Raw genomic sequence first — 22,037 nt, forward strand, 5'->3', positions numbered from 1 at the left:
TATATATATATATATATATATATATATATATATATATATACATACATACAATACCAGTCAAAAGTTGACACAGCTACTCATTCAAGGGTTTTTCTTATGTTCTACATTGTAGAATAATAGTGAAGACATCGAAACTTTGAAGAATCTAAAATCTGTTTTAACATTTTTTGGTTCCTACATTATTCCATGTGTTATTTCAAAGTAGCCACCCTTTGCCTTGATGACAGCTTTGGCATTCTCTCAACCTGCTTCACCTGGAATGCTTTTCCAACAGTCTTGAAGGAGTTCCAACATATGCTGAGCACTTGTTGGCTGCTTTTCCTTCACTCTGCGGTCCAACTCATCCCAAACCATCTCAATTGGGTTGAGGTCGGGTGATTGTGGAGGCCAGGCCATCTGATGCGTCACTCTCCTTCTTGGTCAAATAGCCCTTATACAGCCTGGAGGTGTGTTTGGTCATTGTTCTGTTGAAACACAAAGTATAGTCCCACTAAGCGCTAACCAGATGAGATGGCGTATCGCTGCAGAATGCTGTAGTAGCCATACTGGTTAAGTGTGCCTTGAATTCTAAATAAAGCACTTAGTGTCATCAGCAACACACCATCACTGTGCGAGCCACACATGCGGAAATCATCCGTTCACCTATTTTGCGTCTGACAAAGAAAATCTCAAATTTGGACTCATCAGACCAAAGAACAGATTTCCACTGGTCTAATGTCTATTTTATTTATTTATTTTCCCACCTTTTATTTATCCAGGTAGGCCTGTTGAGAACAAGTTCTCATTTACAACTGCGACCTGGCCAAGATAAAGCAAAGCAGTGCGACACAAACAACAACACAGAGTTACACATGGAATAAACAAACGTACAGTCAATAACACAATAGAAAAATCTACAGTGTGTCCATCTACAGTACAGTGTGTCTATTGCTTGTTTCTTGGCCCAAGCAAGTCTCTTCTTCTTATTGCTGTCCTTTAGTAGTGGTTTATTTGCAGCAATTTGACCATGAAGGCCTGATTCACACAGTCTCCTCTGAACAGTTGATGTTGAGATGTATCTGTTACTTAAACTCTGTGTAGCATTTATTTGGGCTGCAATCTGAGGTGCAGTTAACTCTAATGAACTTATCCTTTGCAGCAGAGGTAACTCTGGGTCTTCCTTTCTTGTGGCAGTCCTCATGAGAGCCAGTTTCATCATGGTGATTGATGGTTTTTGCGACTGCACTTGAAACTTTGAAAGTTCTTGACATTTTCCGGATTGACTGACCTGCATGTCTTAAAGTAATAATGGACTGTTGTTTCTCTTTGCTTTTTTGAGCTGGTCTTGCCATAATATGGACTTGGTATTTTACCAAATAGGGCTATCTTCTGTATACCACCCCTGCCTTGTCACAACACAACTGATTGGCTCAAACGCATTAAGAAGGAAAGAAATTCCACAAATTAACTTTTTAACAAGGCACACCTGTTAATTGAAATGCATTCCCGGTGACTACCTCATGAAGATGGTTGAGAGAATGCCAAGAGTGTGCAAAGCTGTCATCCAGGCAAAGGGTGGCTACTTTGAAGATCTAAAATATTTTGATTTGATTAACACTTTTTTGGTTACTACATGATTCCATATGTGTTATTTCATAGTTTTGATGTCTTCACTATTATTCTACAATGTAGAAAATAGTAAAAATAAAGAAAAACCCTTGAATGAGTAGGTGTGTCCAAACTTTTGACTGGTACTGTATATATCATAATATATAGTCCTTTTTCTTTTTTACATAAGCGGCCTGGAAAAGCACTTAGGCAGCCCGCCCAAGACTTTTCTATGCAGAAAAAAACCCTGGCTGCTGTACTTTTTAATAGAGTATTAGGTATTCTGCACAGTGACTGTTAGACTGGCTGTGGGTTAGGTTTGATTGGGTTTGCCTTTGTTTTTTACAATGTTGTAGTACTGAAATAGGACTACACAGGGAAATAACCTCAGTCTGTCTCCTTTTTTAAAAAGAAGAACCTCAAAAGCTGCTGAGTTGGTTTAGTGGTTTTCAGAAGCTTGATTTTACATGTTATATTTATTTTAGTTTTAGTTTCGAGGAATGCATGTCATATAAATAATTTGTTTGAAATAATAAGTCTGTCGTTCCACCAATTCGGTGCCTTTTGAGATGTGTATTGTTTGTTGATTTCACCTACTTTAGATATAGTCATAAAGAGCACCTGTTCAACTTTCCCATCTCAAGGTAAAAAAAATAATAAATGACTAGTTAGTGCCAAATAAAGTAACAAGGTTGACAAGTTCATCTTAAATCGGCCATAAATCCCCTAGTGGCAGAGGAAATGTAAGCTTGTTGTGTGCAATAGGAAGGGGCAATTGAATGCACGCTTCACAAAATAATACAATTATCTAGGCTGGTTATCTGTGGTTAACAGGGTTATGCTCGGCCTACTCAGTTTTCCACCACAAAACACCATAAATGTTTTCAGAAGAACCAGCTCAACTGCTCTTACTCAATCATTTGGACTAGTAGATGTTCAATGTCTTTTATTATTATTTAAAAAGGAATATTATTTTAAAAGTTTCACCATATTAAAACGAGTTCAGTTCACATAACCGGGTTGCGCTTAAAATTAGGGAAAGATTCATTTTTTTCTTAAAATGAATGACTAATCACATTTTAAATGAATAATAATCAGAAATGACTGTCAAAGCAACAAAATTACTAGGGCTTTACAATGATGGAGAAATGTTCATCTTCTTGGAAGTCACAGAGGGACATATCAAATGCAGAATTTTGGCACTTTAGCAAGTCTTTATTCATATTAAAAATATATTGAATTCTCCATGTGGTCTATATTAAAGGGCATTTCATTAAATATAACGCTTTTAAAATTCAGTATTGGTGCACAATTTTGTACTTAAAATATCAAAAGGACGCAAAAGGCACTTATTTTGTGGAACGACCCAAGTAGAATTTGATTGTTTTAATTTTTATCCCTGGACAGAATGTGAGTGTGTGAATGTATGTACGCATGTCTAAATGTGTCCATGTAGCCAATGACGAGTGTCTCTCATGGTGAGCTAAAAAGCACATAATTCAGCAAATGAAAAACTGAAACAAAACATTGCCTTCTGTTTTAGGGAATCTGTTTTTACAGACAGTACTTTGTCGTTTTAGGATTAGTGGTACTACACTAGTTTGCGCTTTCATTCTGAATGCTGTGTGTGTCTTTCTGTCTGCCTGTCTGACTGCAGAAAGTTTGTACTGTGCGACTTATCTAATGTACTTATCCTTGAAGGATGTTTTTGTACATGTTAAGTCTAACAGATGCTTTTATCCAAAGCAATGTACTGTGCTGATAATACAATACCACACACTGGTCCTCTGTTGTTTTTCTGTATCCGTGTTGGTTGAATACAACAGAAGCACCCTAGAAGTCCTTACCTCCATTTTGGGAGTTGTACTCACTGCCTGCCCCTATGCAACATATACCTGACACGTACAACACATTACTAAAGGTGTGATGTGATGATTCAGTGGAGGCAGAAACCACGTACTGTATGTGTTAATTTCATTCCATTAACAAACCACCATGTCTTAATTCATGTATCTTCCCCATTCTGGCGTTGGGACTGCACTACTGTTATTGGACAGCAGGGGGAGACACTTCATCTTGGTAGGTCATTACCTGTACTGTAATGGTTTTTGCACAGACTTCCACTATATTGAACTGGGTGTGTGTGTGTGCGTGCACATGTATATCACTTCACTTCTGTCCCTATGACTGTGTCGTTTACAAAACTGGTTCAATCCTTTCCCAGTCGTTGGTATGTCTCACTGTCTTTGTGGATACTTTTCCATCACAGATAGACAAATGTCCCAGTGTAGTTGTATTGTAGGAGAGCTAAACAAAGGACAAGGTTGTATTAGGCTAGCTTAGCAGTGCTGTCCATTGAACTTTGGGAACTATACATCTTTCAGGGGTGTTTCCTCAACTATCTTTCAGGGGTGTTTCCTCAACTGTGTTGTAATGCTGTGATACCACTGTAATGAAGTGCGAGGGAAGGAAGAGCTGTTTTGTAACGGGGGTGAGAATGCGAAAAATGGTGCCACTTCTGAGATGTACTTTGGTTTTTGTTCAACGTGCCTTTTTGATGAACAATCATTTGGTTCCATGAAGCATGTTAAGGCGGTAACTTTTTCTCTCTAGGTCCGGGCTGGTAACATTGAATGGTATCTTGCCACGTGCACTATAGCTCTTTACTATGACGGTACAAAGCAGCATACAGGACCTGGTACTCTTAGTGTCCCTAAACTCCTTAGATTAGATTAAAGAAAATTGCACATTTTTCATTGAACTCCCTAATGACTCTGGACTTGGGCTTTTTGAAGGATAATTGTTTGTGTGCACGCTTGTGTGTTCTCTGTTACTGTGTGGGCGTGTGAGTATGGTCCTGTTGTGTGAGCAAGCATGCATCCCTCCCTCCCTCTTCTCTTTTATATCTATGCAGTGACCAAGTACATTGAAGTCCATATAAGTTGGAAAGACTTAAAATGGCTATACTACCTATGTGTGTATTACAGGTGTGTGGGTGTAACCTGAATTTTCAGTCCAATACTATCCCTTTCAGCCTTATAGCACTTGGCAAAAGGCAGTTAATCTTATTTTGTAATATTTTACAAGGTGTGAATTAAAAACCTGATGGTTACATCAAAGATGAAACAATTTGTCCTTGTTTTTTTCCTGAACTGCAGATTTTGTCATTGAATAGAATACTAAAATAAGAATTGTATAAACATACAATGGACATTTTTGAAGATTAAAACATTTAAAGTTGAGGTTTCATCAGCGATTTTAAATTAAATGTATTCTTCATCCATATCTACTTTACCATTATGCAGCCTTGAGATTTCACCTTCTACCTATTGTTTGACTGAAACTAAACTGGTTCTGCGTTCTAGCTGTAACCCAGAGAGTAGAATAGCAGAAAACCAAGGTAACATTATCCTTCAGCTGCATAGATGGCCTTCAAACAGTTATTCTTTAAACCAGGAGACACCATTTTGATGTCATTTTGATGTCTTTGACACCATTTTGATGTCCTGATATTTCTTCAAATGAAATGTGAACAATGGGGCTATCTTCAATGTACAGGGTGGAGTTGTTTGTCTCTTGCTTATACCTGTGATGTCACCTAAAGTTCGTTGTACATCCTGACCAAAAGGCACTCCTACTTTTGATAACAGGGTTTATCAAATTAGACTGAGACTATAAAAGGTTTGGGTGTGATGTATTCTATAGGTGTACAGGTAAAGCCATGTCCATACACAAAACACAGCACAGTGACTTCTCCATGGTTTTACTTTTGGCACACCCAGACAGCAAATACTGGTAAAACCAGAAAAGAATACCTGATATTGCAAAATGTTAATATTTTGTCATCCTTTTATGTCATATACTGTAAAAAAAAAAATATATATATATGTACAATTTCCAAAGGAAGGGTTAGACCATTTAGGATCGTTTGAGTACAACAGTTATGCAGTGCCTAGCAAAGTATTCAGACCCCTTGGATTTCTGTGTTATAAAGTGTGATTAAAATGGATTTAGTTGTCTTTATTGTAAAAATCTACACAAAATACTCTGTTAAAGTGGAAGAAAAATTAAAGATCAATACAAAATTCATAACTAAAATGTAGTTGTAAGTATTCAGAATCTTTGTTTAGGAATTCCTAAATGATTTCAGGAGTACAATTTGGCTTAACAAATCACATATGTGGACTCTGTATGAAATAATAGGGCTTTATATGATTTTTGAATGATTAACCCTTCCTCTGACTTCAGAAAATATTCACACCCCTTGACTTTTTCCACATTTTGATGTGAAATTAAAATGGATTAAATTGAGATTTTGTGTCACTGGCCTAAACACAATACCCCATAATGTCAAAGATGAATTATGTTTTCAGAAATGTTTACAAATGAATAGAACATGAAAAGCTGAAATGTCTTGAGTCAATAAGTATTCACCCCCTTTGTTATGGCAAGCTTAAATAAGTTCAGGAGTAAAAATTTGTTAAACAAGTCACATAAGTTGCATGGACTCTGTGTGAAATAATAGTGTTTAACATGTACCCCACACATACAATTATCTGTAAGGTCCCTCAGTCAAGCAGTGAATTTCAAACACAGAGTCAACCACAAAGACCAGGGAGGTTTTCCAATGCCTCACAAAGGAGGGCACCGATTTGGTAGATGGGTAAAAAGACAAAAAAGTTCTTAATTACACTTTGGATGATGTATCAATACACTCAGTCACTACAAAGATAGAGGCGTCCTTCCTAACTCAGTTGCCGGAGAGGAAGGAAACTGCTCAGGGATTTCACCATAAGGCCAATGGTGACTTTAAAACAGTTACAGAGTTTTTAATGGCTGTGACTGGAGAAAACTGAGGATGGATCAACAACATTGTAGTTACTACACAATACTAATCTAAATTAAAGAGTAAAAAGAAGGAAGCCTATACAGAATAAAAAATATTCCAAAACATGCATCCTGTTTGCGATAAGGATCTCCTGAATACAAAGAGTTATGTTTTGGGAAAATTTTTAATACCACTCTTCATATGTTCAAGTATGGTGGTGGGTTCATCATGTTATGGGTATGCTTGTCATTGGCATGGGATTTTTCTTATTTTTAGAAACAGAATATAGCTAAGCACAGGCAAAATCATAGAGGAAAACCTGATTCAGTCTGCTTTCCAACAGACACTGGGAGACAAATTCACCTTTCAGCAGGACAATAACCTAAAACACAAAGCCATATATACACTGGAGTTGCTTACCAAGACAACATTGAATGTTCCTGAGTGGCCTAGTTACAGTTTTGACTTAAATCAGCTTGAAAGTCTAGGGCAAGACTTGAAAGGGGCTGTTTAGCAATGATAAACAACCAACTTGACAGAGCTAGAACAATTTTTAAAAGAATAATGTGTAAGTATTGTGCAATCAAGGTTTGTACAAAGCTCTTAGAGACTTACCCAATAAGACTTACAGCTGTAATTGATGCCAAAGGTGTTTCTAACATGTATTTAATCAGGGAGCTGTTATTTACATTTTGTTCATCTTAAAAAATATGTCTACTTTTTCTTCCACTTTGACATTACAGAATATGTTGTGTAGATTGTTGACAAAAAAATGACAAATACATTTGAATCCCATTTTATAGCACAATGAAAAAGTTAAGAAATCCAAGGGGTCTGAATACTTCTGCAAGGCACTGTAGCTCAGAGATTCTTGAAAGATGGAACAATCTCAACTTCTTTTTCACAAATATATTTTTGAAATACTTTAGAGGATCAACCATTTTTGTTAATTTATTTGAAAATGCAATAAACTGGATTCATGTCAACTCAGTCAGACACCATAAAAGGCATGTTATTTTTTACATGTATTGTCCAACAACTGTTTAAAGGCCTTGCTTGTTTCATTCTAACATGAGATTATTCAAATATGTAATACAAATCTCCTAACTTTTTTCTATTTATTGCACTATATAGATTCAGAACATAAAAAAGTTATTAAAATGATCACTTAGGTATATACAAATACTTCAACAGTTTAAGCATATTAATACTTATTCCCGAATATTGACAAAAACATCGATTTTTAAGGGGGTTACCCATCAGTGACAGAGTTGAAATGCCTCTAATGGAGTACAGATACTTAAAACAGACATTTTTAAGTTCAATACAAACATTCTCTAAATAATGGAAAATAATTCATTAGAAATTCCCCAATAAAAACATAACTGTTCTAACAGATCTTTCAGCACTCTGGCATAGTTGACATTAGACAAAAAATCTGATGGAGTTGATGTTTTACGGAGTTGACAATTTGCACATTTTTCTTCAACCTTCAAGTGGTATACTTAACAGCAATTTAGTTTTTCCTCAGTTGTTTTATGGCTCTAAAACCTAATTAAAATGAACATATTTTAACCATAACTCATATTCTATCTTCTCTATAAGTAGGGTGACCACATGTCCTGGATTGTGCGGGACAGTCCCGCATTTTGGCACACCGCGTCCCGCAACCAAACATTCATGTCACGGATTTTATCAAATTTAATTAAGCACCACAATAAAAAATTATAAAGGTTGATTTGTCCTGTATTTCAGTCAGACATTCCAAACTGTCTCATGCACTTACATTGCCCTTATGAAACAATATACATCATAAGGATGTAGTACTGGTGATGTTAAACACTTCTCCAGTCATTGTTGGCCTATCGTCAACCAATCACATTTCTCAAATCCTTTTAGGCTAAATTCCATTTAATCTTGGAGAGGACAGCTAGTCCTCACTACTTAAAAAAGGGTGCTTCTGATGAAGAGCTACAAAAGTAAGTAAACCGCTGTATTAGACTTACGCAATAAGGCCCGAGGAGGTGTGGTATATGGCTAATATACCATGGCTAAGGGCTATTAAGCGCGATGCAAAGCGGAGTGCCTGGACACGGCCCTTAGTCGTGTTATATTGGCCATATATCACAAACCCCCGAGATGCCTTATTGCTATTATAAACTGTTTACCAACGTAATTATAGCAGTAAAAATAAATGTTTTGTCCTACGTCTGTCAGCAAATCAGCATTCAGGGCTTGAACCACCCAGTATATAATGAAAGATATAGGCCTAAGGTAATTTCATCAAATGTGTGAGGCTCTCCAGTCTCTATGCTCATTAGTTGCTCATTCAACATATTTGATGACACTTCACTCAATCCCATTTTTAAAGGTCTCCCTATTGTTTTACATTCCCTGAGACCAACCAGAAATATTTCATTGGCCACATATTACCAGATTTTCATAAAAACAGCCACACCTGCTCTCTAGTTTCTGTATCACCACATTTTGCACTGAGGAAAAATACTAGGCTAGATGCCCTTAAATTCAGCTTGGTCTCAGTGGCGTATAGTCATGGATACCAAGGGAAGCCAAATAACATCAACAAAAAATCTTGTGTGGCCAAAACTCAACAGCACAGGAATGTGGGCTACTAGGCAGAATGTACTTTGATTTAAACAAAATACAGGAAAGCTATATAGTTTGCTAACATCATCTGCTCTACATTGCTAATTAAACAGTAATTCAATTGCAAGAAGATCTAAGTGCTGCAACAAAATTAAATAATCATGTGGGCTACACTGTACCGCAAATGTCCCACAAAATCATCCTGTTGTCCCGCATTTGGGTATTTTAAATGTGGTCACCCTATAAGGGAGATGGAGTTGACAGGTTATTGTTGTGAACATGGTGATTTCAATATTGTTTGTTTAAATCTATCAAAAGTACAGGACCTTTAGGACCATACAATAAAGAAGGGGTTGTCAAGATATAGCTGAGCCTGCTCATTCATTTCTGATTAATTTAATAAAGATAGACATATCTGATAGAGTTGAACAAAACTTCTGACACATTTTTTTAGGAATCACAGTTTTCAGATACTATAAATCAGGAAACTAACATGAGATCCTTTCTAAGTTATTTAATTTTTGCCAGTTTTTTTTTTTCTTTGACACTTTTTCGGGGAGTTTGCTCTGGACAGGGGCATTTCCTGGCACACAGTCAACATGGAAATTAATAATATTGAAAATATTTAGAAAATTACAAAAAACAAATATTTTACAGTACCAGTCAAAAGTTTGGACACACCTACTCATTCAAGGGTTTTTCTTAATTGTTTTACTATTTTCTACATTGTAGAATAACAGTGAAGACGTCAAAACTATGAAATAACACATATGGAATCATGTAGTAACCAAAAAAGTGTTGTTTTTTTTATACATGATTTCATATGTGTTATTTCATAGTTTTGATGTCTTCACTATTATTCTACAATGTAGAAAATAGTAAAAATAAAGAAACACCCTGTAATGAGTAGGTGTGTCCAAACTTTTGACTGGTACTGTACAATTAATGACAAGAACTATATACAGTGGGGAGAACAAGTATTTGATACACTGCCGATTTTGCAGGTTTTCCTACTTACAAAGCATGTAAAGGTCTGTAATTTTTATCATAGGTACACTTCAACTGTGAGAGACGGAATTTAAAACAAAAATCCAGAAAATCACATTGTATGATTTTTAAGTAATTAATTCGCATTTTATTGCATGACATAAGTATTTGATCACCTACCAACCAGTAAGAATTCCGGCTCTCACAGACCTGTTAGTTTTTCTTTAAGAAGCCCTCCTGTTCTCCACTCATTACCTGTATTAACTGCACCTGTTTGAACTCGTTACCTGTATAAAAGACACCTGTCCACCCACTCAATCAAACAGACTCCAACCTCTCCACAATGGCCAAGACCAGAGAGCTGTGTAAGGACATCAGGGATAAAATTGTAGACCTGCACAAGGCTGGGATGGGCTACAGGACAATAGGTAAGCAGCTTGGTGAGAAGGCAACAACTGTTGGCGCAATTATTAGAAAATGGAAGAAGTTCAAGATGACGGTCAATCACCCTCGGTCTGGGGCTCCATGCAAGATCTCACCTCGTGGGGCATCAATGATCATGAGGAAGGTGAGGGATCAGCCCAGAACTACACGGCAGGACCTGGTTAATGACCTGAAGAGAGCTGGGACCACAGTCTCAAAGAAAACCATTAGTAACACACTACGCCGTCATGGATTAAAATCCTGCAGCGCACGCAAGGTCCCCCTGCTCAAGCCAGCGCATGTCCAGGCCCGTCTGAAGTTTGCCAATGACCATCTGGATGATCCAGAGGAGGAATTGGAGAAGGTCATGTGGTCTGATGAGACAAAAATAGAGCTTTTTGGTCTAAACTCCACTCGCCGTGTTTGGAGGAAGAAGAAGGATTAGTACAACCCCAAGAACACCATCCTAACCGTGAAGCTTGGAGGTGGAAACATCATTCTTTGGGGATGCTTTTCTGCAAAGGGGACAGGATGACTGCACCGTATTGAGGGGAGGATGGATGGGGCCATGCATCGCGAGATCTTGGCCAACAACCTCCTTCCCTCAGTAAGAGCATTGAAGATAGGTCGTGGCTGGGTCTTCCAGCATGACAACGACCCGAAACACACAGCCAGGGCAACTAAGGAGTGGCTCCGTAAGAAGCATCTCAAGGTCCTGGAGTGGCCTAGCCAGTCTCCAGACCTGAACCCAATAGAAAATCTTTGGAGGGAGCTGAAAGTCCGTATTGCCCAGCGACAGCCCCGAAACCTGAAGGATCTGGAGAAGGTCTGTATGGAGGAGTGGGCCAAAATCCCTGCTGCAGTGTGTGCAAACCTGGTCAAGAACTACAGGAAACGTATGATCTCTGTAATTGCAAACAAAGGTTTCTGTACCAAATATTAAGTTCTGCTTTTCTGATGTATCAAATACTTATGTCATGCAATAAAATGCGAATTAATTACTTAAAAATCATACAATGTGATTTTCTGGATTTTTGTTTTAAATTCCGTCTCTCACAGTTGAAGTGTACCTATGATAAAAATTACAGACCTCTACATGCTTTGTAAGTAGGAAAACCTGCAAAATCGGCAGTGTATCAAATACTTGTTCTCCCCACTGTATATGTCCCATTACCAAAGCAGTTAGGACATTGAAATTCTCAGGCCAATCACCATTTGTTCATCTAGCATTTACAGTGCAATAAACCATTAAAAAAATATACATAAATAAAATATACAAATTTGAGACCATTTACCTAAAAAGATGGAACATCCCTACACAGTGTTCATTCTCTATATATCAGAAAACTTTTCTGTTATCATTCCCACAGTCATTTGTTATTTAAGAAATTAGGTAGTTCCTGAAGTGAGGGTTGGTGTGGCTTCAGCAGACATCACCTCCAGACTTCTCATAGCATCAGGTAGTACACCATGGCCAGGATCAACAGCCAGAACTGAATCAAATAAAGACAAGGGAACGTTAGACTTACAGTCTAAAGACAAGGGGACGTTAGACTTAAGTGTTGTTAGACTTTATCTTATGATAATGTCTCTACTGTATGTTGTGTAGTATACAAAAGTGTCCGATAAATCGTTTTCGGGTAATGAAACTGTTGCAACTGAATACTTCACTATTTACCAACCTAAGTAGACCAACTGAATACTTAACTATTTACCAACCTAAGTAGACCAACTGAACACTCACCATAAACATTAGCACAGCGAAACCATACCAGCTGATAGCCCATGTATATCGACTGAACACAGACTCAATGTGGTTGAAGCAGCCCTGGGTAGAAAGATAGAGGGTATAAACAGGATAGCCTGTGCCAAGGTGGTTCAAGGACAAGCAACAATGTGCTTACTTCAAGTGGGAGGTATAAATGACCCCTAACCACTGATACAGTATAGGGTCAGATATTTTCCATACTGTTATTAGTTACAGTACAGTTATAATTAATGGCAGGTACTGTATAATCAGATCCTAGATCTGTGGTTATGAGCTACTTAAATCTTGAACCTTCAAGTGAGAATCAGAGAACCAGAGAATCTCTTAGGTTTTAGGCAATGGGAATGTGTTTTCTCACCTTAGTGAACATGGTGGTGTTCTGGCCGTTCTTGCAGGCCTCTATATTCACCACCTCGTAGTTGTTCTTCCTCTTGCAGCAGTGGGTGGGCCAGGGGTAGTCTGTACCAAACTTCTCCCTGAAGGTGGAGTTGTACTCTATCCAGTCCACTGGGCCATCTGTTCCACAACACTCCACCTGAAATAGGAGAGGAGAGGATGTTGTAGAAACAATACATGGGTGAGGAATATTCTTCAATCAAACAGGAATAGTTTAGTTAGTCAGTGGACAAACTGATGTTGTGACAGACTGAACTCACTTCACTCAAACTGAGCGAGCTACTGTATACTGTAAGTATTTGTAGAAAGTGCAGCTCTACATTCTTTATCCTAGCTACATCAACATAGCCTGCAGAGGTTGTTTGTGTCCCTGTGCAGCAAACTGATCCCATCCCTTTGTCAACGTATGCGCTACTGGTGTTTGAAGTCAGGAGAGTGCAGGAGAGCAGAGAGTTGTGAGCAGGCGCACTCTTTATTGGGCAGAAGCACAACGAACGGATGCAACATCGTCAAACCTCCAGCCAATATGCTAAAGAGAACTGCGCAAAATACAGTCACAAAAAACAAACGTAATAATCCAACCCTGATGCCACGGCGCCAGAACCGGCTGGTACCCCAATTCGCACTGAAAGGGAGAGAGGTTAGTGGAGGAGTGGCGGACTGAGTTCTGCGCCATCTCTGCCCAGGGCACGAACGCCGCCCACCTCCCCGGCCGGTCCTGGCAATAAGACCGCAGAAACATGCCCACATCCTGGTTCACTCTCTCCACCTGCCCATTACTCTCAGGGTGAAAACCTGAGGTAAAGCTGATCGAGACCCCCAGACGTTCCATGAACGTCTCCCAGACTCTCGAAGTGAACTGGGGACCTCGTTCAGACACTATATCCTCAAGCACCCCGTAGTGCCGGAAGACGTGTGTAAACAAGGCCTCTGCAGTCTGTAGGGCTGTAGGGAGACCGGGCAGAGGGAGGAGATGACAGGACTTAGAGAAACGATCCACAACGACCAGGATCGTGGTGTTTCCCTGTGAGAGAGGAAGATCGGTTAGAAAATCCACCGACAGGTGTGACCAAGGCCATTGTGGAATGGGTAAGGGATGTAGCTTACCTCTGGGCAGGTGTCTCGGAGCCTTACACTGGGCGCACACCGAGCAGGAGGAAACATAAACCCTCACGTCCTTTGCCAAGGTGGGCCACCAGTACTTCCCACTCAGACAGCGCACCGTCCGACCGATCCACCGGATGACCAGAGGAGGGTGACGTGTGGGCCCAATAGATCAACAGGTCACGGACAGTAGACGGAACATACAGATGCCCGACGGAACACTGGAGGGGAGCAGGCTCTGTACGTAACGCCTGCTCAATGTCCGCGTCCAGCTCCCATACGACCGGTGCTACCAGGCAGGAGGCCGGGAATATGGGAGTCTGATTCATGGACCGCTCCTCTGTGTCATACAGCCGGGACAGTGTGTCTGCCTTCACATTTTGGGAACCTGGTCTGTACGACAGGGTGAACACAAAACGGGTAAAAAACATGGCCCACCTTGCCTGACGAGGATTCAGTCTCCTCGCTGCCCGGATGTACTCCAGGTTGCGGTGGTCAGTCCAGATGAGGAAAGGGTGTTTAGCCCCCTCAAGCCAATGTCTCAACGCCTTCAAAGCCTTAACCACAGCCAACAACTCCCGGTACCTAACATCATAGTTCCGCTCCGCCGGGCTGAGCTTCTTCGAGAAGAAGCACAGGGGCGGAGCTTCGGTGGCATGCCCGATCGCTGAGAGAGCACGGTTCCTATCCCAGCTTCGGACGAGTCCACCTCCACTATGAACGCCAAAGCGGGATCCGGATGGGCCAGCACGGGAGCCGAGGTAAACAGAGCCCGTAGGTGCCCAAAAGCCCTGTCCGCCTTAGCCGACCACTGCAAACGAACAGGGCCCCCCTTCAGCAGTGGGGTAATGGGAGCCGCCACCTGGCCAAAACCCCGGGTAAACCTCCGGTAGTAATTGGCAAACCCTAAAAACCGCTGCACCTCCTTTACCGTGGTGGGAGTCGGCCAATTGCGCACTGCAGAAATGCGGTCACTCTCCATCTCCACCCGAGGTGGAAATTCGATACCCTAGGAAGGAGACGGCCTGCTGAAAGAACAAGCATTTCTCAGCCTTGATGTACAGGTCATGCTCCATCAGTCGTCCAAGCACCCTGCGCACCAGGGACACATGCTCAGCGCGTGTAGTGGAGTATATCAGAATGTCATCGATATACACCACTACACCCTGCCAGTGCAGGTCCCTGAAAATCTCGTCTACAAAGGATTGGAAGACTGATGGAGCATTCATCAACCCATACGGCATGACGAGGTACTCATAATGCCCTGACGTGGTACTAAACGCCGTCTTCCACTCGTCTCCCTCCCGGATACGCACCAGGTTGTAAGCGCTCCTGAGATCTAATTTAGTGAAGAAGCGCACCCCGTGCATTGACTCAATCGCCGGGTAACTCTACCTCACCGTGATTTGATTTAGACCTCGATAGTCAATGCACGGGCGCAGACCTCCCTCCTTCTTCTTCACGAAAAAGAAACTCGAGGAGGCGGGTGAAGTGGAGGACCGAATGTACCCCTGACGCTGGGATTCAGAGACATATGTCTCCATAGCCTCCGTCTCCGCTTGCGACAGGGGATACACGTGACTCCTGGGAAGTGTAGCGTCTACCAGGAGATTTATCGCACAATACCCCCGTCGATGTGATGGTAATTCAGTCGCCTTCTTGGAAAGTCCAGACCAGGTCTCCAGAACAGAGGAATATATATACACAATGTAATTAGGGAATGATAACCAGGTGTGCGGGGAACAAGACAAAACAAATGGAACAATGAAAAATGGGGCGGCGATGGCTAAAAGGCCGGTGACGTCGACCGCCGCCCGAACAAGGAGAGGAGCCGACCTCGGTGGAAGTCGTGACACCCTTGTCTTTCCCACACTATGGGGCTGTCCAAACCGGTTCACCCAGCAGAGACACATCTGGACTCTGGCATTGATGATGGAGAGAGAGGGACATGCTATGTCATGTCAGAGCTGACAATTCATCTGCTACTCCCAAGGGTGTGTGCGTGTGAGTGTGTGTGTGTGTGTGTGTGTGTGTGTGTGTGTGTGTGTGTGTGTGTGTGTGTGTGTGTTACTGGAATGTGATACCTTTCCCTAACAGATACTCCACACAATAACCTAGGTTTAGTCGGTCTTTGTGCTAATCGTCTGTTTGGAATGTGTGGTGTGGCTCTGATTAGTCAGATTATCCTATGACAGATTCCTTTGATTTGGTGACCAGTCACCTCTTTCATCACTTTGTTCCATGTCAGTGTGATCCGACTGCCAGAGTCACCGTCGGCTGCATAGTACTTCAGCATCTGCTTCTTCACCAGATTACTGTTTCCAACCAGCTACAAACAGCACATAGGAGAGGATGAGACAAAACAGGAGAATACGTTTCAAAGTGGTGTTTCTAGAATTGTGCTGTTCAAACAATGTGAAGATCTGAAGGTATCCCAAGTTGCCCATTTCCCATGTACTCACATAGTCTCTGTGGGTGACTGCAGTGATACACGAGGCACACTCAAATATGTAGATGATCAACATCAGGATCAGATACTGTCAAGATCCCAAAATAAATATTTTCCTTTACTTGAAAAGAACAACAGGGAAAGAGATATAGACATACCATATATTCCACTTGAATTATATATTTTGAATCAGTGTTCAGATGAACAAATGAAGAACTTCGGTGACCAAATAGATTGTGATGAATTTAGTATCAAAGTCTTACTGTTAGCATTAAGGCACGGCTCTTCTTCGCAGCAGCCAAGATACCAAAGACACACATGCAGAAGAAGGCAAAGCCTGTGAAAATGGCAATCCAGGCCCCGGCAAATATGTCATCTTTCCCCGACACACTAGATATAGGGTAGAGCTTGTATTCATCTACTGCAACCCAGATGGCCAGAGCACAAAGGGCAAGACCTGCTGCCTATAATAAGGTAATAACATATTAAAAGTTGTTATAACAAATTGTAAACATTATTATAACAGGATCCTACATTACAATTGAAAGTGGCAATAACCCGTACAGTATAGTGCTGAAAAGGACCAGAAATCTAATGTACTGTAGTAAACTTCTGGATTTTAATGTTAAGGACAACACCATAGATCTACACACCATTTGTCTACCATATGATTACATATGATTAAACAAATACTATCAAAATACAGCTCTATAGGAATAAAATCAAGTGCAACTCTTACAGCTCCAAATATATTCCCCAGGATGAGAATGACCATAAGACAGGTGAATCCCTTTCCATCAGCCATGGTAGCAGTCCTTCTGTCAGCTCCTTCTAAACCCACTGCTCCTGAGCAGAGAAGAAGAAGACAGTGAAGAAATAACAGACCCAAGTATAAGTATTTCTAACAGATCCAAGAGAATGTAGGTTCTGGCTGGATGTAATGTATTGTTGACATGGGAATATGTCCAGGGAGGGGCTTGATCTTATTCATACTAGCAGCAACAGAAGTGGTCCAACCAGTTTGGCTCAGCAAGAGATTGCATTGTGGTCCTTTTGAATGGAAACACTGAGATATTGACTACAAAATATGACAAAAGAAATGGATTCATGATAAACCTAGACTATATCTGGCCCAGACAGAAAGTGAGCAGTTCTGCCTGAAGCCATCAGTCCTCAGTCTAGCCCTAGGCTGTATAATGTTACACCTATAGCAACTGGTATTTAACCATTCTTGACCTTTTTAGGTTACAGCAGCCTCTTAAATTAGCAGGTTTAAAGACTGTTAGAGTTAGAGCAATCATCACATCATCTATTTTTTCACACAACAAACATTACCCCCACTGCAGTGATGTCAGGCCCTGAGCATCTTCTTCTGTTGACCAAACAGCTGTTGTTCTGTTGCACCTGCTGTGCTCAGCACCTGTCTCAGCATACTGTTAAAGGTAGTCTACTTCCATGATGTCATGGGGCATGTCTGCACATGTCTTGATCCCAAGTTCCTAAAAAAAATAATTAAAAAAAATAATTTGTACAGTATGTTTGTACATGCATCTTCATTGTTTTGTATGTGTGTACTGTACTGTATATTGACTAATTTGGGTGTTTCCAACATTGAATTTATTGTCAACAGGCCTATTTGACATAGCTGAATAATACACTATTCCAGTGGACTGAGTGGCGTTACTATTAGTAGGTTGAGATGAAAAGCAATGATGACATCTGCTGGGGAGAAGTGCCATTGCTCTTCTTAACTGTTCACACTCAAACAGGATACAGGACAATTTCATTAGGTAGTAGGCTACATTCTTGTTGAGAATGGTGTTTCTCATGAATGGATGATTAAAAACCTCTACAAAGTAATTTCATTGCACACATGTCATAATAATGCTTTTGTTTGGCTCTACATTACATTTGGCCTATGAAGAAACTCGTAGGTTATTGTCTTAAATGTACAGTAAAATAAGTGCCATTTGTAATTGTGTTGTAATAATTATGATCTGAATATCAAACAACAAATTTAATCTTGTTTCATACCAAGTAATATTCTTGTCATATTTTTTTTCATATTGTTTCATATCAAGTAACATTCATGTCATAAAAGCAGCCAGTTCTTGTGTTTTCCAATAAGTCAACAGTTTGTTGGTCTGTATTCACACACCGTAGTCTTGCTAACACCAGCCTCTCTAGCTCGCTGTGTTGTCCCGTGGGTCGTGGCCAGCCAGACTACACACACCTTGCTCCACCTGAAAAAAAATCTATATCCTGGAAGCAGGTTCTGTGGTTTATTTACAATGCAGCATGTGACTGACTTGGTCAACATTGAAGTGAATGGGGTTCAGATGTTATTCCTAAAGAACTTACCACCTCGGCAAACCTCCAGAAGAGAAGGATTACTCAATACAAGAGGAAAAAACACTCTAGTGATATTAGCCTTAAAATCAAGTCTGCATATAATTTTTCTTTTATCTCTGCCAGGTAAGTAGTCTGTCATTATTTATGCTTAAGTATTCTCCATCCTCCGCCCAACTAAATCAGTATCTCTTTACATTACAGTAGACGGGATAAAGTGCTGTAATGTAAAGTGCTACCCTGATTATTTCTTTCTCCATAGTGTTATGTAGTAGGTAGTGTAGTGTAAGCACACAGTTAGGCAACACATTGACAGGATACACTTCCAAACTCCATTCCCCCTGGAGGCAGCAGGTGCTGAACCTGGATGATAAGCAGGTGCTGTCAATGAAGGTGATAGTCAGTTCAGTAGGTGTCAGGAATGGAACATAAAGTTGGATGCCAACCGCCAAAAAAGTATTGTTGGTGGTGGTAATGCTAGAATAAAAAACATGAGCTGGCGCACACCCAGAAAAAAGGTTTGTGCTGACTAATGGCAAATAAACTATAAACTATCAAAATAAAGAAAGTCGCACCCTCCATATATAAACTCCCAGCAATTTAATGGGTATTTACCAACGTTTCGGCATCACTGTGTAAATAATATGGATGCAAACCGCCGTTAAACCTCATTGAAGAAGAAGAAGAATAATATGAAGAAGGTGATCGTCGGTCAGTATCCCAGCTAGCAAGCCATAAAGGCTGCGGGTTTTGTTTGGTGGCCATGAGGCCTTTCGTTTATTTTTTAGCCTTTAGTTTGGGCATGCCTTTGGTATTTTTCCTTTTTGTACATATTTATGTTTATTCACCAACTGAAAAAATATATAGTAAGCTTGGACTGGCCGACCAAGAGGTCAAGAACATAGAACTCCTAGACAAAGAGAGTGCAACAATATTCGTAGACTAGTTATTGATTTTGTAACAATAGCATCTTGTACAATATCAAGTCTTAGGAGAACATAATTGTGACAAATACCTTTATACTCATTTGTTTTTTCTCAGGGAGATGAACTGAGCTCATGATGACTGGGAAACTGAGTGAAGAAATGGTGGAGCTGCTCCTTGCACCATGGCGATCGTCTACACGGGCGACGGGACTGGAGTGCACGCTGGTGGCGGCGTTGGAACTGTATGACCACTTCCCTTTAGATGTGGCTGTTACTGGGGGAACCCAGGAGGCCAACACTCAGCTGGCCAGAGCACTGTGTGGGTTAGGAGATGAGGAGGAGGAGGAGGAGGAGGAGGAGGAGGAGGAGGAGGAAGAGGAGGAGAAAAGTGAGGATGAGGAAGCTAGTGATGATGATGAAATTGAGATTTCGGGGACTCTGTCTAAAGTGTTTGAGAGAGAAGAAAAAGGACAGGTTAAGGAAAGTGAGCAGGACGACAATAAGAGAGATGACCCTCCCACTGAGAATCAACCGATCGTCCTGCACCCCAAATCACCAATGGTCCTGCACCCTAAAATCCCCAACATTCGGATTTGGACAATTCCAAGCCTTGATGGCCAAAACCACCCTATTGAACACTTCGATGTGTTGGTGGTCCTCACCTCAGTGCAGCACCAGGACAACCTCCCAGGGCCTATCATGGAGCTCCGTGACAGGGACCAACCGCTGTTCTTAGTCAGAGCTGAACAGGAGTGGGACCTGATCCAGGAGAAGCTCACAGGACCCTGTAAGACCTGTGCCTGGGAGAGAATGAAAGCCCGTCAGATGGAGATTGAGAGGAAGAGGCTGGCAGCCACAGCTGGAGAAGCTGAGGTCCCAGAGGATGTGAAGCAAACATTACTAGAGTTAAGGGAGATTGGAGCGACCATGACTACAGCTCTGCCTGAGCTGAGAAAGAAAGCCTTTTGTCAGTTCATGGTGGATGTTTTCAGAGAAAACAGAGTTCCAAAACTGCTGAGGAATGACAAACAGTGAGTGTGTGTTTAGTCTCATGTTATGGTTAATTGTGCAAACAGTGTGTACAGATAATTCATATTAATGAAACTACATGGCAATTTTCCAGATTCAGAGTAAATAATCAAGTTTGTCCCTTGAGGAGATACTGTAAAACAAACCATTAATTTGTAATATCATGTGATATGGACTTAAAAAAAAAGAAAAATCACACTTCTTTGTTTCATTGCATCCTTTTGCCCGTATCCTTCCCTGCAGGTCTCTGCTGTCAGCTGGTCTGAGAATGGATAAGGTGCGTCCGGGGGACATTGATCGGAATGGACACCTGTTCCAGTCCAGAGATCTGACCAACCCCCCATCCAGACTTCTCTCCGCCCTCACGGCCTTGGAGCACCTCCGACTGGACCTGGGGGTCCTGGGGCAGACGGGTTGCGGCAGCTCCAGCCTAGTCAACTCCCTCCTGGGCTTGAAGAACCAGGACGAGAGGGCGTCTCCCACTGGAGTCACTGAAACCACCATGGAGGCTCTGGGGTTCCCACACCCTGAGCTGCCTAATGTCTGGCTGTGGGATCTACCAGGCATGGGCAGGGTGGGGGATCTGGCTCCCTCGTCGACCAAGACAGATCAGAGGGCTCTTTCATCTTCTCCGCAACCTCCATCTCCATTCCCTCCGATGTCGCTGACTCTTCTGCACCCACTATGTGATGTCTACATCCTGGTCTCGCCTCTCAGGCTTAGCCAGGTCTGTGTCCAGCTGCTGCAGAGTCTGTCAGCTCAGGGGAGGATGTGCTACCTGGTCCTCTCCAAGGCTGACCTAATGGGGGAAGGGGCTGTTGAAGAGGTTAGAAGGTGGAGTGAGGAGGCCCTAGGTCGACTAGGCCTCAAACATACCACTTTCCTGGTGTCAGCTCTCCACCCAGAGGAGCTGGACTTCCCCAGGCTGCAGGAGCTGTTGTGTAGTGCAATGGTTTCCCACAGAAAGGCTGCCCTTGTTCATTATGTTGTAGAACTTTTGGAATCAGAGGTGTGGGGGGGAAAGGACCAGGCAGACCCTTGCAAGCTTCAGTGACATGTCATTTCAACAAACTGTATTTGTTTTGTTTTATTTAACCTTTAATTAACTAGCTAGATAGCTTGGTACATTCTTTTTGGCTGTCTCCTGTTGTATCAAAGCCATGATGTGAGACGTCAGAGGCTCTGGATAATCTGAATGACTGGGTCCATGTTCTATATTAAAATCGAAATAAAATCTAAGTTTATTGGTAGCGTACACAGATTTAAAATCGAATCAAATTGTATTTATCACATGCGCCAAATACAACACAACAGTGAAATGCTTACTTGCAGGTGTTATGGCAGATGCAGCGAAACACTTATGTTACTATCTCCAACAGTGCAGTAGAATGTCTCACAAATACAATACAAATGTACAAATAATCATTGTATGGTAAAGTTGTATCCAGTTTATGAAGTTATGGGTCATTGTGGTTTTAAGCAAATAAAAATAAATACATTAAATGCAATTACCGGTATGCAAATGAGTCATTGTATTTTTGAATGGTTATGAACTCCACATAGCAATAAAATAAAGCATGTTGT

The 22,037-nt window shown here is 41.2% G+C and overlaps 2 protein-coding genes across 3 annotated transcripts; one reads left to right on the forward strand and one right to left on the reverse strand.

The window, feature by feature from the left end:
* Positions 1-11,515: 11,515 nt before the first annotated feature.
* Positions 11,516-18,436, reverse strand: LOC139563991 (uroplakin-1a-like). 2 transcript variants are annotated; one of them, XM_071383096.1, is made up of 9 exons: positions 18,308-18,436; positions 17,485-17,648; positions 16,889-16,995; positions 16,413-16,613; positions 16,163-16,237; positions 15,922-16,029; positions 12,559-12,735; positions 12,177-12,260; positions 11,520-11,925 (listed from the first exon to the last, which is right to left on the reverse strand). In XM_071383096.1, the coding sequence occupies exons 3-9, from the start codon at positions 16,952-16,954 to the stop codon at positions 11,881-11,883; spliced, it is 756 nt and encodes a 251-aa protein (XP_071239197.1). In that variant the 5' UTR covers positions 16,955-16,995; positions 17,485-17,648; positions 18,308-18,436; the 3' UTR covers positions 11,520-11,880. The 2 variants fall into 2 exon arrangements, with proteins under 2 accessions (XP_071239196.1, XP_071239197.1); XM_071383095.1 differs by lacking the exons at positions 15,922-16,029; positions 16,163-16,237; positions 16,413-16,613; ... (1 more) ...; positions 17,485-17,648; positions 18,308-18,436 and adding an exon at positions 15,101-15,677 and having other exon boundaries at positions 11,516-11,925.
* Positions 18,437-19,808: 1,372 nt separating this feature from the next.
* On the forward strand, positions 19,809-21,970 carry LOC139564502 (interferon-inducible GTPase 5). Its single transcript, XM_071384075.1, has 2 exons — positions 19,809-20,455; positions 20,697-21,970. Exons 1-2 carry the CDS (start codon positions 19,983-19,985, stop codon positions 21,505-21,507), a joined length of 1,284 nt encoding a protein of 427 aa, XP_071240176.1. The 5' UTR covers positions 19,809-19,982; the 3' UTR covers positions 21,508-21,970.
* Positions 21,971-22,037: the final 67 nt, after the last annotated feature.

This window comes from Salvelinus alpinus, chromosome 35 (assembly GCF_045679555.1).
Source record: "Salvelinus alpinus chromosome 35, SLU_Salpinus.1, whole genome shotgun sequence".
Classification (NCBI taxonomy): Eukaryota; Metazoa; Chordata; class Actinopteri; order Salmoniformes; family Salmonidae; genus Salvelinus; species Salvelinus alpinus.

Coding starts and splice junctions, on each gene's coding strand:
- LOC139563991 (XM_071383095.1), bottom strand. CDS start 15,613: ATGTGTCTCTGCTGGGTGAACCGGTTTGGACAGCCCCATAGTGTGGGA. Junction 12,736..15,100: donor GAGGTCTAAATCAAATCACG/GTGAGGTAGAGT, acceptor CTCCTATTTCAG/GTGGAGTGTTGTGGAACAGA. Junction 11,926..12,176: donor TCGCTGTGCTAATGTTTATG/GTGAGTGTTCAG, acceptor TATTTGATTCAG/TTCTGGCTGTTGATCCTGGC.
- LOC139564502 (XM_071384075.1), top strand. CDS start 19,983: ATGGTCCTGCACCCTAAAATCCCCAACATTCGGATTTGGACAATTCCA. Junction 20,456..20,696: donor CTGCTGAGGAATGACAAACA/GTGAGTGTGTGT, acceptor CCTTCCCTGCAG/GTCTCTGCTGTCAGCTGGTC.